The 18617-nt window shown below is 36.2% G+C and overlaps 6 protein-coding genes across 6 annotated transcripts; 5 read left to right on the top strand and 1 right to left on the bottom strand.

The window, feature by feature from the left end:
- Positions 1–229: 229 nt before the first annotated feature.
- PPL_06686 (uncharacterized protein) lies at positions 230–1896 on the top strand (the record flags this gene model as incomplete). Its single annotated transcript, XM_020577539.1, has 3 exons — positions 230–1278; positions 1501–1650; positions 1842–1896. The coding sequence occupies 3 exons, from the start codon at positions 230–232 to the stop codon at positions 1894–1896; spliced, it is 1254 nt and encodes a 417-aa protein (XP_020431987.1).
- Positions 1897–3435: 1539 nt separating this feature from the next.
- Positions 3436–4730, top strand: PPL_06685 (NDR family protein; the record flags this gene model as incomplete). Its single annotated transcript, XM_020577538.1, has 4 exons — positions 3436–3703; positions 3814–3991; positions 4072–4398; positions 4466–4730. The coding sequence occupies 4 exons, from the start codon at positions 3436–3438 to the stop codon at positions 4728–4730; spliced, it is 1038 nt and encodes a 345-aa protein (XP_020431986.1).
- Positions 4731–5580: 850 nt separating this feature from the next.
- PPL_06684 (histone RNA hairpin-binding protein) lies at positions 5581–7255 on the top strand (the record flags this gene model as incomplete). The annotated part of the gene is made up of 2 exons (XM_020577537.1): positions 5581–5673; positions 5777–7255. 2 exons carry the CDS (start codon positions 5581–5583, stop codon positions 7253–7255), a joined length of 1572 nt encoding a protein of 523 aa, XP_020431985.1.
- Positions 7256–7549: 294 nt separating this feature from the next.
- On the top strand, positions 7550–9356 carry PPL_06683 (uncharacterized protein; the record flags this gene model as incomplete). The annotated part of the gene is made up of 4 exons (XM_020577536.1): positions 7550–7907; positions 7991–8541; positions 8648–8757; positions 9353–9356. 4 exons carry the CDS (start codon positions 7550–7552, stop codon positions 9354–9356), a joined length of 1023 nt encoding a protein of 340 aa, XP_020431984.1.
- Positions 9357–9516: 160 nt separating this feature from the next.
- On the top strand, positions 9517–17420 carry dnajc13 (DnaJ like protein; the record flags this gene model as incomplete). The annotated part of the gene is made up of 7 exons (XM_020577535.1): positions 9517–9820; positions 9941–10085; positions 10158–10580; positions 10669–10942; positions 11044–11191; positions 11405–11547; positions 11625–17420. 7 exons carry the CDS (start codon positions 9517–9519, stop codon positions 17418–17420), a joined length of 7233 nt encoding a protein of 2410 aa, XP_020431983.1.
- Positions 17421–17612: 192 nt separating this feature from the next.
- On the bottom strand, positions 17613–18419 carry PPL_06681 (uncharacterized protein; the record flags this gene model as incomplete). The annotated part of the gene is made up of 3 exons (XM_020577534.1): positions 17613–17640; positions 17771–18088; positions 18181–18419. The coding sequence occupies 3 exons, from the start codon at positions 18417–18419 to the stop codon at positions 17613–17615; spliced, it is 585 nt and encodes a 194-aa protein (XP_020431982.1).
- Between the last annotated feature and the right edge of the window lie 198 nt (positions 18420–18617).

The raw sequence follows: 18617 nt of genomic DNA, 5'->3' as shown, positions 1-18617 counted from the left end.
ACAACACTTCAAATTTAATGACATCATTAAAATGAAGGTTAAATGTTTCGATTACAACAAAATTGAATTAATATTAGAATGGTAATAAAACAAAGAATATTTTTCAAACCAAAATCTAAAAATCTGATTGGGATGGTCATTTAATGTTTTTTTAATTCGTTTCTATCTGATTTATAATATCTTTATAACTATACTTGTATGTTTATCATAAGAATATATATTTGAAGAAATGGATAACAAAGTTATTTGTAATAGTTTTGAATGTTCAGATCATAAAAAAATATTAGAAGCTTTGTGTTATGAGTGCAATAAGTTATTGTGTTCAAGATGTTCAATCAATCATAACAAAGAAAGAGAACATTCTAATTTCATTGATCATATCGATGATATTAGATTTGAACTTACACAAATATTAAATAATATTAATAATAATGATAATAATGATACAAAAACGACCAACCGTTCTAATTATATATCAAAGAGATTAGATGATATTTGGAACATGATGAAGTGTAAAACAGAAAACTACAATTCATTATCATTAGATGAGAAACAGATCAGCAAACACTTTGAAGAGTTGTATAAATATCTTATGATTGAAGAACAAAAGTTAAAGAAACCAATCATCGATCATAAAGAGTTAATAATCAATCAAATAGATCATAATATTAAAGAATTAAAACATTTAATCAACACTATCATATTATATAATCATTTAGAAACTAATAGTAATAATAATGATAGTGAAACATCTAAAACATCATCTTTTCTTGATGATACAACAGAGAGTTATTCAATTCCATTCATCATGAAATCAATCAATTCAAGTGAATCACTTTCATCATTCATCAAATCAAATAATGAAACGTTATTCTGCAACACCACCTCTACAAATGAACATCTTCTCGATATTCTATCAAATTATAATAATAACAGTGATTCAATGATATTAGATTTAATCTATAAATATAATAATCAATTTAAATCATCTTCATTCAACAATAATAATAACAATAATGATAATGATAACAAAACCAACAATCGTAAATTAGAACTCAAACAGTTTGATTTCACTCAACTTGGTCATCTATTGAAACAATCAATCAAACTCAGTTCAAATTCAACAAGTTTAAATAATAATCAAAACAAACACAGTTACATCTTATCAACACATCGCGATGGAGCATCATTGATAGATTTATCCAACTCCAACATCACTGATCTTGGAAAAATAAAAGACTTCAACCCATTGTACGGCCAATCAATACAAGTTGGAGAGTATATTTACATGTTTGGTGGGTGCGATGATCTCGGAAAATACATCAGATACTCGATAGCAGATCAATCATTTCAAGTTATTCATGATCAATTTTTAAATAACATATGCGCCAATCGAGTATTAACGTGTTACGATGGAAAAGATCATATCTATCTATATGAGGTAAGAGTCTTTGGATATAAAAATATCATACTATTTAATGTCAGAACTTTACAATTTAGATTGTATTGTTCAGCAAATGTAGCAAGTGCATATCAAATCGTTTTGTGTCATTATAACGGATCTCTATATAGCATATCAGAGTATGCATTTGATATGACGATCTTCAACATCAAAAACAAAACAATTACAAAGTGGAAATCGGATCAAGAGTTTGAGTGGATATCACTGGTGGAAATTGTGGCAGTGCTCGATATTCCATCGAAAAAGATCAATGGGAATCTATTCTAAGTGACGACAAGTTAATAAGGCGTTCTGCAACTATCTTTGAAATAAATAAATAAACAATTAAAGATAGTAATATATTCTTGATTTATTTTTGATTTTTTTGCAAAAATTATAGAGAATATGATACAATAGATAATAATAGAGTTTTTGAGTTTTTAGAAGAGACCTAGAAAAATCAAACATAAATATAAACTAAAAATTTGTTTTTACAATTAAATATTAATTAGAACTTTAGTATAATATGGAAATAGATTGCTCTCAAAAAACAACTATGAAAGATATCTTGGACAAGTATGTTTGTTATTATATTAATATAATTTTTTTATTAATTTAATTGGTTTTATAAAGTATTACAATAGATTGTTTCATTTTGCCTTTTATAAGAGAAAATAAATATTTGATAAACTTAAGAAATACTTCAAGATAAATTCCAAAAATTATGTGCTTAGAAACAACAGCCCCGTCATCATCATAATAATAAACAATATTCTTTTATTATCTGCGCATGGATGAAATTCATCTTTCGTATAATGACTATTATATGAAAGTGATATTTATGAAACTAAAATCGTGGAAAATAAATATTTTAAATTACAAACAAAAATGTGATAAAATTAAATAATAAATACAAATAAATAAATACAAAATCTATATCTATTTCACAGAATTAAAATACGGTTGAGATATGATGATCGTTTTGATGGAAAGAGTGCGCACTTTGGGCAAAGGTCTAAAAGTTGAGTGGTGAATTTTGATGAATTTATAATAAAACTTGTTGTTTTTTGACATTTGTGACACTCTGTCATGTCAGATGCCGCACTGTGTGTGAATATTGGTGAATCCAAAATCAAGTGTTCATTTGGTGATAGTGTTGGTTTGGGGTAATATGATCTCATGATTTTAAAATGTTTTTTTTTTTTTTTTTTTCGCCCTTAAAAACCTTGCACGACACTCCTGACAACCAAGTTAATCTCAGATTTCTATTAAAGGTGAAATGAAGAGTGTTAACACTCTTTTTTTCTTTTATTTTTGCTTAAAAATCCAAAATAAATCATGAACTAAAAAGACAATCCCCTGTCCATGTCCTGGTTTGATTTTTTGTGTTTTTTTTTTTTTTTTTTTTGAAAAACACGATTTGTTTAATATTAAAAAAAAAAATTATTTATAATAATATTTTTAAAATAAAATAAATAAAAATAAAATAATTATAATATATTTGTGTTTATATTTATTTTTATTTTTATTTTATTTTGTGAACACCACCACCCTACCACCTAAAAAAAAAAACTTCAAAAAATATTATTTTTTTTCATTAATTAATAAAGATAAAAATAAAATAGATAGATAGATAGATATAAGATAGATAATATTAATTTGTTAATCAATTTTCGAAATTAAATAAAATATTTATATAATTAATTAATAAAAAACCAAAAAGAAATTAAAAAATAGATAAATTCAACAATAATAAATCATCAACATTTTTAATTTGGCATATTATTATATATTTCGATTGTATTAGCTAACATTTACTATAAAAAAAAAAGCAAATTAGTTTTATATCAATCATAATACATAAATAAACGAGTCGAGTTTCATTAATCAGTTCAGTCAGTTCAATTTTGTTTTTTATATTAAATTTAAAAACAAAAAAAAATCAAGTCAGTCGTCTTACTGCTAGCAAAACAAAAAAAAATAAGGAAAGAAGAATGGATAGTTTGAAGAAGAGCACATCGGGTACCGCTCTCAATAAGAGTTCTGGTAGTTTGAAAAAGAGTACTTCAGGCAATGCTTTGAGTAGCAGTTCCAGCAAGGTAGATGTCGTTGTACACGACTATATCGCTGCTCAACCAGGTGAAGTCAAACACACCGTAAAGACATCGTCCGGTGAATTGGCATGTTACCTCAGAATGGGTGAGAACTCTGAACATGTTGAACTACCATTTATCGTAACCTATCATGATTTAGGTACAAATCGTATGTATCATATCAATAATCAATCAATCAATCAATCAATAACAAACATTAACAAAAACAAACTTATTGTTAACAAACAAACTTAAATCCTTACAAATCAATATTTCAAGATGTATCATGTTTCAGTCCATTCTTTGGTCAGCCAGCAATGAAAACAGTTCTACCATTCATTAATATTCTCCATATTGAAGCACCAGGACATGAATACAACTCTGCCGATATCGAGAATCACTATCCATCGCTAGAGCAAATGTCACAAGACATTCTATATGTTTTAGATCATTTCAAGTCGGTATCTATCTACCTACACCATCTGCATTATTGTGATTAGCTATTATTAACATTTTGTTTGGCTTTGTATAATACAGGATAAAGACATTCATTGGATTAGGGTCAGGTGCAGGTAGTGCAGTTTTAACCAAGTTTGCTATTAACAATCCAAAGTATGTGATTGGTTTGATTCTCGTTGGTTCAGCACTCAAGTCATTCGGATGGCTCGAGACAGTCAAGCATTGGATTGGATTCAAATCGATCCCATCGTTCAAGAACCCAGAGAACGTTAAAAACTATCTCATCAAACATTTCCATTTGGGTGAACTCGATACCACCAGTCCAGACATCATGCAATCGATCATCAATGAAATGAATATGATCAATACTGTTAATATGTGTCATTATGTTGAAAGCTATCTAAAGTAAATATCAATCATTATCAAAAATCATATATTTCAAATATTAACATTCACATTATCATAATTACAGGAAAGATGATATCAATTTAAATGATATTCATGGTTTAAAGTGTAAGATTTTGGTGGTTGTCGGTAAAGACGATGTACATGTTGACGATGTCATTGAGCTCTTCTCACATTTCAATCCATCGTTGTCAACTTTGATTACAATCCCAGAGTGTGGTGCACTCGTTACCGTAGAGAAACCATACGATCTCATCGAGCCATTCAAACTCTACATGCAAGGTCTCGGATTTTTACTTGACTATTATCAATCAATAGGTGATGAAGAGTAAGAAGAATCTAATAATAACAATTTTCATTACATAAATTACTTTCTCTCTTTTTTTTTTAAACAAAAAAAAAAACAAAAACAAAAAAAAAAAGTAATTAATTTTAAAAATAAATAGAAATAAAAAAATGATTTATTATTTAAATTAATCAAATCAATTTAAAAATTCAAATAAAATTACTTCATATAATTGCAAATCAATTCAATTCAATCGATTCAATGAAAAGTAAAGAAAGATCTGATCATTAAATTAATTTGCATTGTGTTTCTTAAACAAAACAAAAACCAAGAAAAATCTCAATTTTTAATATGTTCCCGCTCAACTGTTGGCGCTTTAATTTAAAAATGATGAATCCGTTAGATTTTGATGATTTTGGCGCATAGTGATTGTGATGAAAAATTCAAATTTCTTAGTGACACACTATGGGTGAACCTATGTGAAAAAAATAAACTGTCAAAAATTGCAAAAAAAAATTGTTTTTATTGTTTTTTTTTTTTTTAATTTTTTTTTCTTTTTGGTTGAGCAACACACCTGCTGATGGTTTTTATTGATCTTCAAACAATTGATTATATTTACAAATCAACGAACAATAACAACATTATCTCTCTTTCTTATATTGTTATTTCTTTTTTGGCAAAACACAACTGTAGATTCTATCTATTTCCACAGGTTAATTTAATTACCAAATTCCGCCAGTTCTCCTATTCTATCAAAAAAATTGAAAAAATACTCTACTCTTTTCTACCTATAAAAAATATTCAAGAGTTTTTTTTTTTTCAAAACATAAAAACTTTTTTTCCTTTGCTAAAAATATCACTAGTTTAAGTAGTCAGTAATATATCAAAACAACAAAATGGCAACCATCATTCCAACTAGCTTTAACACACCAAATCAACCAAATAGACAATTATTTAAAAATATTAAAAATCTTCCAACTTCCAACAAGGTAATTAATTAATTTATAAATTCCTGGATTATTATTTAGAAAAATAATTTTAAAACTAATTTTATTATTGTTATTTCCATTATTATTATTTAATTAATTTCAGAAAAAGTCTATTGTTACAACTGTAAAGCCAACACCAGGTTCACCAAATATTCTGACAAATGTTACTACTTTTACTACACCATTGAGAAAGAGTGTCAATGCCAAGCCAAAGACAGCGGTCACTGCCGATACCCTCTTGTTCACCTCGTCCTATGGATACACCAGTGTCTCTGTGCCAAAGCAACAACAGGAGGAGTCTGCTTCGTTCAAAGAGTTACTTACCACTGATCTTTTGGTTGATGATATTGTCAACACCAACACCACAGACGCCGACAACAACACCGATGATAGTGTATCAGTAGGTGAAGTTGTTCGTCTGCCAAAACCCACCGTTATTCACACTGTCGAGTACCTTTTGTCTCTTCGTAACCGTCCGGAGTGCAATGTGCGTCCATCGGAGATCGATGCCATCGACCAGACCATCGAACAAGCTCGTTCCCTGGTGTTTGCCAGTTCTAGCTTGGCCAGTTCGCTCAACGCCTCTCCAGTGACACCACACACCGGCAACGTGTGGGGTGGTGCTTACCACATGCTCTCATCCCAAACCAGCCCATACAAATCATCGATGATGATGATGTCGGTTACCAACTCCCCACTTCCCCTACCGATTCCATTCGTTGCTTCGCCAGCACAATTCAGTGCTTCCAAGCTCGTTCCCGATCCACTTCCATTGCCCGTCGACTTTAAGTTGAGTGTCCTACCAAAGTCTGCACAAAAGCAACAACAACAACAACAACAGCAACAACAAAAGACTAAGAAACCAGCTCATCTTAAGCCAGTAGGTAAGATTAGCATTGAGCAATTCGAAGCTACCGCCAAAACTACATATCTTGAAGTCGCCGCCACTGGCCTTCCAATTGTTGAGGTAACTACCGCTGCCAAGCCAAAGCCATTCGAACCAATCGATCCAACTGATCCAGTTGAACATATTGTCGATGGTTACATTGTTGTAGGTGCTAATCAAACCAATGACAATGCTAACAACTTCAACAACGAGCAAAACAACAATTCAGAGGTTGCAGTCGCTCAACAACCAACCAAAAAACCAAAAGAAGAAAGTGAAGCCAAACTCAAATCACGTCAACGTCAAATCGACATTGGTAAGCAAACCCTTGGTTACCAAGCCTATATTGCCGCCGTCAAGAAGTCAAGAAGAAAGAAGACCGACCCAAGAACACCAAACAAGAATCAAGTGTGCAGCAAGCGTAGCTGGGAAGGTCAAATCGGTAAATGGCGTCGTCTTCTTCACCAATTCGATCCAGCCGATGCACTCTCAAAGGAAATGATCGATATCGCTTTGGACGACGACTCTGACTATATCATGTCGGATCAACCAACAACCAACTCTATTCAAGTAGAATCAGAGCAACGTTTCAACAACCAACAACAACAAAATTCACAAAAGATGGAAATCGTCTATCTTGCAACTTGTACAAGTCCCTATGATAATTTATCACCAGAGATGTTAAACAAGATTTAAAAAACAAAACGTATAATAATAACAATAACAATAATAATTAATATATATATAATATATTAAATGTAATTCAAATAATAATAATAAAAAACAAACAAAAAAAGAAATAGTAAATTTAAAAAAAAAAAAATGTTATTGTGTGTTTTTGTTAATTTAAAATTTATTTTTATTTTTATTTGATTTTTCGCAAAAAGACGAGCGGGTCGAATCATCATTTTCATTTTATCAATTTAGATTGCTTTTAATATATATATATATATCTAGATATATATCTAGTTAAATATATATAGATAGAAAATGGGTAGAAGATCACATAAGGTTAAAGATCAATATAATGGTGGAAAGAATAATGGTAAAGGAACAGGTAGTTTCGATCCACACAGTCTAAATCTACCTAGAGGATGGGATTACTATGAGAGATTTAAAGACCCTTTCATTCTACCATTCCAAACACATACAATCAATATCAAGCAGAGTTCGAAAGGACCACGTGTAGGTTCAACCGTATGGGATTCATCGATCGTAATGTCGAAATACTTTGAACTTGAAGTCGGTTCAAAACTCTTAAAGAACAAGCGAGTCATCGAGTTGGGTGCTGGTGTCGGTCTACTCGGTATAACTCTTAGTTTATTAGAATCTGATATTGTTTTAACAGGTAACTAACTAAACTAATAATAGTAATAATAATAACAACAACAATAATTAATTTATAAACATGACGTCATCATCATCTTTTAGATCAAAAATGTATGCATGATATATTGCACTATAATGTTAGACACAATTGTAGTATGACAAAGACAAAGGTCGATGAGTTGTGGTGGGGTGATGATGTATCCAAGTTTCATCCACCCTACGATATGATCGTTGGTTCCGATTTGATGTATGAAGACGACTGTGTAGATCTGTTGCTTGCCAGTCTGCTGGATCTCTCCTCATTCCATCCAAAGAAAAAGCAACAGGATTTGGATGAAACATTCTCATCTATAACATTAAATGATAAGAAACAACAAAATGATAGTAGTGATGACGAAGACGACAATAATAAAGAAAAAGAAGAAGATGGAGATGATGAAGAAGAAGAGGAGGAAATAGATGGCGATGATTTGGTAAATGAAAACGATATTCAAGTTGCAGAGAAGAGAGCAGATGATGCCGAACCTCTTTACATAAAGTCGGCACAACTTCAACCGGCTGACACTGTTATCTACTTGGGTTATGAACACAGACAAATGACTGCGGAATCTATTTTCATGAACAAAGTAACAACTTATTTCGATGTAGAAACCGTAAGTAGTGTTTAGCTAAAAAGATTAACCAACAATGATTATTATTAAAATACAAACAAATTACTAATATATAAACAAACTTTAATTTTCGGTATAATCAACACAGATCACAACAAGACATTTACATCCAGGATTCGAACATACAGATATCAGAATTTTAAGAATGACAAGAAAAGGTGTTGTAAAGAAGATTAAAAAGAACAAAGATGATATCCTGTAAGAATAACAAACAAAACAAACAAAACAAACAAATAAATCGATCATATGATTATTAATGATCAATGATGATGGTCAATTTTAAAAGAGATAAATCAATCAATCGGATTCGATATGATTTGATTTTAGGTCAAAAAAACAGACTGACTGCTAACTAAATATGCAATTTTGAATTTTCCTTCGCAGTTTGCTAGTGAAACTACAATAGTAAAAAAAATAAAAATCTTTATGAAAAATATTAGGCACTGGTGCAATGGGAATATCATTGATGAATGAGGCTCTCACCCCACCACTATTAAAATGAAAAAAAATAGAAAAACAATTTATTTTTTATGATATTTTTTTTTTTTTGTAATATTTTTTTTTAATTTTTTTATGAACAACTAAAGTATTGCTTTTTAGTTTGTTTTTTAAATTATATATTTTTCTTTAATATCTATCTAATTAATATATCAATAATAATCAAACAAATACATACATATTTGTTTTATTTTTGTTTTGTTTAAATAGATTATTATTAGAAAAATAAAATATATTAGTGTTTTTGTTTTTTTTTTAATTCTTAGATTTTCTTTTTTTTTTTTTTAAAAAAAAGTTAAATTAATAAAAAAAACTATTAACACTTTTATATATCTTTTCATTTAATTAATATAGTTTTTTTATATAGTATAGTTATCAAATCTATAGATAGTTTTGTATAGTATAGTAGTTTTGGTTTAAGGTTTTAGTTGTTATTTTTTTATTTTATTTTGAATAGAGATGTCAGGTAATCCAGCACCGGGCACTTCTATTGATGAGTTTATTTCAGCTCATCATAGATCACTTTCACTATGGTATACGATTAAACACTCATGGAAGAAGAAGAAGAGATTTATGTCGATCGATCCAATTCACTTGACGACTCATGATACATCGACCTGGGAGAACACCAACCAATGGCAGTGGGAAACTGGCATTGCCGATGTATCTCCATCCGAAAAGCAAGCTAACCAACTTGTAATCGTAACCAAAAAGGATGGAAAGAAGAAAGATACATTGAATTTTGAATCTGATCATCGTGCAGGTAAAGTGTTATCAATATACATATATATAAATGTAAACAAAATTAACTAAACTAACTAACTATTATTACTTCTCATTCTTTTTTTCATTCTAATTCTTCTTCTTCTTCTCAAATATAAAGAGTTGTTAACTGATTTACAAAGATCTTTGACTGTTGTTAGGGCAGCGGAGAAACAAGGAAAATCGGTGGATCAAGTGAACTATAGACATTTGGGACGTGCCGGCTATGTCTATGAGATGAGTTTACGTGAGTTGGCAACCGGTATGTATAAGAGTTACTCGGCCAAGAAGCTGAAGCGTAATGGCAGTTGGCTGGACGTCGTTCTGACGGTGTGTAGCTGTTCGATCGAGGAGCAAGACGCTGCCGCCGCCAGCAACAACAGTTCCGCTATCAAAGAGACAAAGATCCGTGCATCCTATTTCTTTAAGGATTTCACCAAGATCGAGTCGCTCGCCGACAATCAGAACGCCTATCTCTTTTATATTGGCGCCGAGAGTCCCAACGATGCCTGCGATCTCTTTGTGATCAACGATCCAAAGTTCATCGAGAACGTCATCGTCTTCTCAAAGAAGTACGTCGGTCACGAAATCAAACTGACCAAATCGACATCGCCACTCGCCGACTATCCGAACCACCGTATCCGTCGACACGGTCGTGACGACGAAGAGACACTCGTCTCCATCATCGATTTCACAGTCAACAAAATCAGTAACCGTCATCAATCGCCAGTTGCAAGATTATTAACATTATCGACAACCAAGTAAGTAACATTCATTTCAACAACATAACAATTTGTTACTAATTTGTATATGTTCTTTTTTCTTTTTCTTTTCTTCTACAAAAAAAAGGTTGGTTGAAAGAGATATTGCTAATTATTCAATTGTAACAACTCGATCATATTCTACTATTGCATGTCTAGTTAGATACGAATCAGATTCACAGAAACTATCGATTCAATATAAAGATGGATTGTTAAAGACATACACTTCGTCAGCAAGAGATGCTTTGATTGCTTCGGTCATTGATTTCTGTAGAGGTGCAGGTAATGCCAATGCAACTGTATTCACATCTCAAATCGTTAGAGGAATGAAGATTACTCCACATCATATCACTCCATCAGAGGTAATAACTAACCAACTAAACTAATAACTCAAATCTAAATCACTATAGTTACTAATCTAATTCATTCATTTGACTGTTATAATTATACATAATAATAATAGGATGTACAAGAACAATATATAAGATTATTTGAACAAAAATCATTTGATTTCGAGAATTTAAATATATCACAGATCACTTTGAGTTTGGATGGTTTCGTATCGAATATTCCATACTCTGGATTGTCGAATGTTTTCGCAGAGAAGAACGGTAAGGTCGTGTTGAATTGCATTCAAAAGGTGTTGAGTGGTGTCAAGATCTCGACGAATCCCGACGACAAGACCGACACCGAGCTCATCTCGGTGGTGCTACAGATGTTGAGACGTGTCGTCGCTACACGTGTCGGTTTCGAGCTGTTCACTCATTTCCCACACTGCAAGATCCCACTGATCAACCTGTTGAAGCGTTCCATCCAATGTGTAGAGGATACCATCGCCTACTACGGTGTTGAACTCATGATCGCCTTGACACAACCAGCATTCGAAGGTGAATACGAGTCCGGTCAATGTCAAATGAACAAACGTGAACTCTTTATGAGTCTTGATTTAAATAAGACTATTTTTGAAGTATGTAGTATTAAAATATATAACAAACTCAAATATCAATAACCATTTACTAATCTTTCTTTCCTTCTCAAATTAAGCTTATTCAAAGACATTCATCTGCAGGTACTGGTGCTTTGGTTTTGAATGCAGCAATCGAGTTGATGACTTTGATTTTGTGTGAACCATACAGTGAAACAACAGATGCTCCGATTTTCAATGATTTACTTGGTAGAGTTGCAAGTTTGGGTCGTGATTTGTTCAAGTTGTTCATGCATCCATGTCCCTCGATTTCAAAGAATGCCGGTATGTTGATGATGGTCGTTATCAATGAGGGTGACGAAGAGATGGCTAAACAGATGCAAATCATTGCGTTGGTGGAGGGTGCTTTGTTGCGTCATATTCACGATGCACTCTATCTCAAGGTGCTACCGGGTGTCGTCACACCAACCAACATTAGAAACTCTGCCAAGAAAGAGATGTCCAAGCTGTTGGTAAGTTTGTGGACTGCCGAGAATCTGGTGTGTCGTCAGTTGTTGGAGCGTGTTTTCCCAAGAGGTTTGGTGCAGTTCCTCGACAGCACCGAAGAGCCACCCAAGCAGGAGGCACTCAAGAATCAAGAGGCTGCCGGTCCCAAAGCAATCAAACTCGGTATCTTTGCAAATTGGCGTATGAAGAAGATCTTAAAGACTCGTGAACTCATGGCCAAGGCTGTGATCCGTGCCAAGCGTGAACAAAAGCCGTTGAAGGCTTTGAATTGGCCAATGTTCCTATACCAATTCTCACAGGATCATCGTGATGCCAATCTCATCTGGAATCACACTACTCGTGAGGAGTTGCGTGAAGCGATGGACAATGAAATGCGTCTGTTCCAACAGGAGCAAGAGGTTGCCGGTCGTGAGATCGTCGCTTGGAACGACGAAGACTTTGAAGTTCTCTACCCATCGTTGAAGAAGGAGATCAGTGTCGGTGGATATTACATCTCGTTGTTGGTCGATGGTACTAGCAAGGGTATTCGTTTGACCAACCCAGGTAATTTCTTCAATGAACTCTGGCAGAATTTCCTCTTGAACGATAGTCCCGATCAGAAATCGTTGTGTCTTCGTGCAATGACACTGGTTTTCACTCATTACAACAATCATCCATCGATGACTCATCCATTCTCCAATCTCTCACATCTCATTGACCTGTTAGAGAACACCTTTGATGTTATTTTGCGTGATCGTCTTTTGTTGTTCATTCGTAGTTTGCTCCAAGTCAAGGCAAATGCCAAGCTCTTTATCGATAACCGTGGTATCTACCGTTTGTTAGAGTTGATCACCTTGATTCACACTCACTATACCTATGGTGAAGAGGGACGTATGCTACAAGAGTGGTACTACGCAGTTGAAGCTGCTGCACCATCGTCGACCACCGACACAACTGGCGCTGCCGCCGCCACACAAGCCACTCGTGTCGGTCCAGTATCGAGAACCGAGTTGCTCGAGTTGTACAACAACAAGAAGATCAATAAGAACACTAGATGTTGGGCACAGGGTAGTGAGAAGTGGAAACCACTCTACACCATCCCAGAGTTGCGTTGGACCATCATGAATGGTTCCACTCACGGAAACGTCGGTGGTGTCCTACCAAAGTCCGAGCTCGGTAGCGTCATCCTCGACATCTTGAATGCACTCTGCAGTTTCCGTCCAACTCGTCACCCAACCACCGGTGCAGTTGTCCGTCCTCTCCCAAGAGTCAAGCGTATCATCTGCGAACCGTTGGCACTCCCACGTATCGTCCAGGTCATCTTGTCCGGCCAAGACATGCTCGTCGAGAAGACTTGCACACTACTCGAATCGATCCTCCTCGACAATGCTGTATTCACATCCAAGTTCTATTTGACTGGTGCATTCTTCTTTATGATGTTGTACCCCAACTCCAACATCCTCCCAATGGTCAGACTGTTGCAAATCATCCACAACAAGCAGCTCTTTATCACCGAAGAGGCGAATAAACACTCGGTTCTCTTCCCATTGTTGCCAGAGGCATTGATCTGTTTCCTCGATAACTACACACCAGAGAACTTTGCCTCGAAGTTCCTCAGTGACAACGACGATCCCGAGACCATCTGGAATAGCAAGATGAGAAAGTTGATGCGTGAAAAGATTGAGCTGCACTTGGCTTCGCTGCCACAACGTTTGCACTCCAACACCACCACCATCTATGAGTACGTCCCCATTCCCAAGATTGTCTACGAGGAGCTCGAAGGTGAACTCTTCTGTCACTCGTTCTATCTCTCGCGTCTCTGTGATACCAAGCGATTCCCCAACTGGCCAATCAAGCAGCCATTGGAGTTGTTCAAGAGTGTTCTCTCTGTCTGGGCTGAAGAGTCAGTCAAGGCACCACAAACCCTGTCAGTGGACGAAGCTCTCGAGGTTCTCAATCTCAAGCCAAACAAGGGAACCAACGGAAAAGCTCACAACTACAAGGACGACGAAATCAGAAAGGCCTACTACAAGCTGGCTGCCAAATACCATCCGGATAAGAATCCAGACGGTCGTGAGATGTTCGAGAAGATTCAGGAATCCTATGAGTTGCTCTCTACCATCAACAACGTCGACAATGAGCGTGGTAGCGACAAGAAGATCTCACTGATCTTGTTGACCCAGGTGATTTTGTACACTAGATTCCTCGACCAGTTCCGTCCATTCAAGTACCCAGCTTACACTCAACTCTGGAAGTTGATCACCGAGCAGATGTCCAATCCAAAGGCATACAACACCTCCAACAAGACACCACTCATCTCGCCAGCCACTCACTTGCTTTACCTCACAGTCGAAGCTTCGCCACTCAACTCTGAGGAGATCACACGTAACAATGGTGTTCCAATCATTGCCAAATGCTTTGACCAAGCTGTCACCCATGTCTTTGAGAAGCTCGAGATCTCCACTCTTATCATCCAGACCACTCCAGTCTCGCCAACATTCGCAGGTAAACAAATCAAGGGCGACATCCCAGATCCAAAACCAAACCAAGATGCTCCACCCGCCGACAAATCACCCAATGGAAGCGCTACCGATACTGAAGAAACCAAGAAAACTGCATCGTCTGCTCTCATCACCATTCCAACTTCGAAATTCAATATCAACGATACCTCTGCCGAATCTGATGTTCCGGGTGAAGTCACTTCTTCGCTGCTTCGTACCTATGGTGTCATGGCTAAATTCCCAGGTTCACGTAAACAACTGTTTGCCAACAACGCTCAATTCAAGATCTCTGAGAATATCTGCAAGTGTCTCTATCTCTCATACAGTCATCCACACATTGTAACTCATGCCCTCGAAGCCGTCTACCAATTCGCCAGAGTAGACGACGAACTCCAAGAATGTATTATCAACGCCGGTGTCATCTGGCACTTGATGCGTTTGCTCTTTGGATACGACCATACTTTGGTCAACAGTGGTGTCGAAGTCAACATTGAATCGAATCGTATCATGATTGCCAATCTCCATGCTCGTATGTCATTGCGTGCACTTCGTAGATTGTCTGGTATCAAGAGTGAGGAAGATATCGAAGGTTACTCTGAACCATCCGACAAGCCAGAGGATAAGGAAGCCAAGAAAGCTGCCGCCGAAGCTGTCCAAAAGAATACAGGTCCCATTGCCATGCCAGTCATCGATCCCAATGTTTTGGCTCTCACCGGTCCTGCCGCACCAGCCACTCCAACCCCATCGCCAGCTCCTTCCACCGCTCAAACCCAAGCTCAACCAGCACCAGGTACACCAACCCAAGCCACCCCAGTCACCCCATCTTCACCAGCATCCTCCTCCTCACTCGCACTGCCAGCCAAGAGCATTCCAAAGCCAACTCAATTCGGAAACGCCAAGAAGGCACCGGCTGTCAATGTCGAAGAGTTCCTTAACACCCCAGAAACAGAGACCAACAAGAAGGTACGTGACACCATCACTGCTTTCCTCTCGACTCATATTGTCGTTCGTTTGAAGATGCCAGTCGGTACAATCCCAAGCAAACACTACCACAAGTTGTTGACCGAGATGAACACCAAGCACGAAACCGCTGCTTTCATCTGGAACAACTCTACTCGTGAGGATCTCATGGAGTATCTCAACAAGAAGTTGGACGAAGTTCACCTCAACCCATCGGCTATCAATCCATACAGCATCAATGGATTCTCTTACAAATCGTTGTCCAACGAGATCAAGGTCGGTGGATACTACCTACGTGTCTACAACGCATCGCCAACTGCACCAACCAACGCCACCACTCCAATCTCAGAGTTGTTTATACATTTGGTCGACTTTTTGGCCAGCGAGAGAAACGCCAACGAGGTTCCACAGAGAAATCCAGACAAGAAACTCTGGGATATCTATATACTCAAGGTGTCAATGGCACTCGAGGCACTTAAGAACGTAATCCAACACGGTAAGGTTTCACCAACCAACTTTAACACTAACAACAGAATGAGATTGTTGTTGATGTTCTTGAGACATGAAGATAACGCCAAGATCCAGAAACTCACTCTCGATGTTCTCACACTGGTCACCTCCAACATGGAGTGTATCACTCATATCGCCACCATCGGTAATGAACCAGACGGTAATTTGATGCCATATCTCCTACAGCTTCTCACCAAACCAAAGAAGGATACTCTGGAGTTGGTTCTCAAGGTTATCTATTCGCTGGTTGCCCTCTCACAGCATGTCATTGACACTATCAACTATTGCGGTATTCTTTACTTGCTAGACGTCTTTGCCAACAACCAAATCCAATTGGAAAACAGAGTCAAGTCATGTGCAATCCTCGGAAGAATGGTTATTGACAAAGTACACGGTCCAAAGGTTTCGCTGTTGCTCACCAAGTTCATTCCACCAGTGTTCACCTCGACCATGGGTGAAGATCCACAACAGACAGTGATGGTGTTTGATGCCGACCACGAAAATCCAGAGTTGATTTGGAACAACAACACCAGAACTCAGTTCCGTGATATCATTGGTAACCTACAGAAACAATACTACAGCTTCTTGGTTAGCAATGGTTCGCTCAATCACCAATGGAAGATCGCCGAAGACTTTTCAATCTCCTACGAGATGGGTGACAACGAGTTGTTCATCGGTGGTGTATACATTTCATTGTTCCTCAAGCAACCAGGTTGGTCGCTACGTAATCCAAGAAAGTTCTTGCTCGAAGTATTCGATACTCTTATCAAGTTGGCTGCCAACGACAACGGTAGCGATCCAAAGATTCAACAGCTATCGCTTGCCATCATTTCGCTATTCCAACACCACAATGTCATCTCTGACCAATTGCCATCGACCGGTTACATCGAGAAGATTCTCCCACTTCTCGGTCATCCAACCGCTCAGATTCGTTCGTTGATGGTCAACATTATTCACTCAATGTCTGACAGTCAGGTTTGTGTCGACCATCTCTCCAAGATTGGATCACTCTGGTCCAACATGTCTAGAATTATACTTTTACCAAACGATAACCTTGCTCTCACAGCCGAATGTATTGGTAAACTACTGAAACTCAACCGATGTGAAAAGACTTGTTTGGTTGAACAAGCATCGAGAAGCGATTTTATCAATAGCAGCTTGAAATTGCTCGAGAGAGGCAAGGGTATTTCACCAGCCACCCAAGCCATTGTTGTAAACTATCTCAAATCATTCGAAACCGACCCACTACACGGTCCTCAAATCACTGCCATTTTGGATAAATCCGAGATTTGGTCATCCTACTCGAGCCAAAGTCACGATCTCTTTATTACTGGTCCAGCAACAGGTCCTGTTGGTTTATTGACAGCAGGAACCTCTACATCAGTTGGGCTTTTGACATCGACCGCTTTCAATCCAAACACCGGTGGAAAGAGAGACGAACCACCACCTCTACTCTAAAAAAGCATACTTTATATAAATTATACAATATTTTTAAACATATAACAATAAATAAATCTTTATTTAAAAAAACAAAAAAACAAGATTAAATTCATTGTTACTTGTGGTTGAATAGAACAGAATAGATTTCCTTCTGGAAGAAACATCTAAATGTAACCAACGGGTTTCCTACTTTGCCTAAAGGGAAGGTAACTAATTATGATCTGTTCCACAAGTACACCTTCTTAAATTATTTTTTTTTTTTTTGAATTTTGCACTAAGGAGGTGTTTTTATCACGAGTTGGTGTCAATGTATTGCCCGTGGGCTCTTAGGACAATTTTGTAAAGTAGTAATACCTGAGGTATTATACCTCTTAGGATAGTACTTTCTATCAAAAGGTTGATTGAGAGAAATGTAGAAAAGGTCTTGTTTCGATATTAATAAATGGGATATAACTTTAAAGAGTGATTTCTTAAGTGGACGTGATAGTTGGAGATAACTTCTTGAGGTCTTGAATGAGAGTGAAGATGCTGATGAGATAGTGTCACTGCTAGTCGTCAATTTGTCAAACAACTTACTATGTTGAAACTCTACACTTCCTATGCAATCATCCAATACTATCGCAGTCTTTTGTTGAATGCCTCTCCTCTTGTTTCTGTATGTTCTTGGTGATGATGTCCTCTGTTGGCTCTTTGTATACGTATCTACTATCTAGAAATGAGTAATGATCTTGGAGGTCTGCAGTTGGACATAGAACATATATGCGATTGACCTCTTGACTATTGTGTCTGATCAATAGATTCAATAGGTTTGTCTTGTCCAGACTCTGTCATTCCAGCAATGATATTCAATGATGGCAAGTGTAACTGTAATCCTTGTTTCATTGGTGTTAATGTGTTGTCTTCTCCATCATGTGAATCGTCAGTGTACTCTTCTTCTCTTTCTCCTATATCTGTTAACCCTTGAAGCAGACCTGGCATCCAGGAACTTGTACAGAAATCAAAGATGGTATGGTTCATGTCCTGTATGATGACAATTCAGACGAGATTCTCCCCATCAACAGAATAAAACCTCAATACCTTGAGGATCTTTTTATACCAAAACCACGACAAAAAGTTATCGTCAAATGAAAGGTTCAATCAACAGATTCTCACACTAGTGAATCAAATTATTTATAAAAAAATTTAATACACTGTGTATATATTGAATTTTTTTTT

This window comes from Heterostelium album, assembly GCF_000004825.1.
Source record: "Heterostelium album PN500 unplaced genomic scaffold PPL_scaffold6, whole genome shotgun sequence".
Classification (NCBI taxonomy): domain Eukaryota; phylum Evosea; class Eumycetozoa; order Acytosteliales; family Acytosteliaceae; genus Heterostelium; species Heterostelium album.
This window is presented reverse-complemented; position numbering and strand designations above follow the sequence as displayed.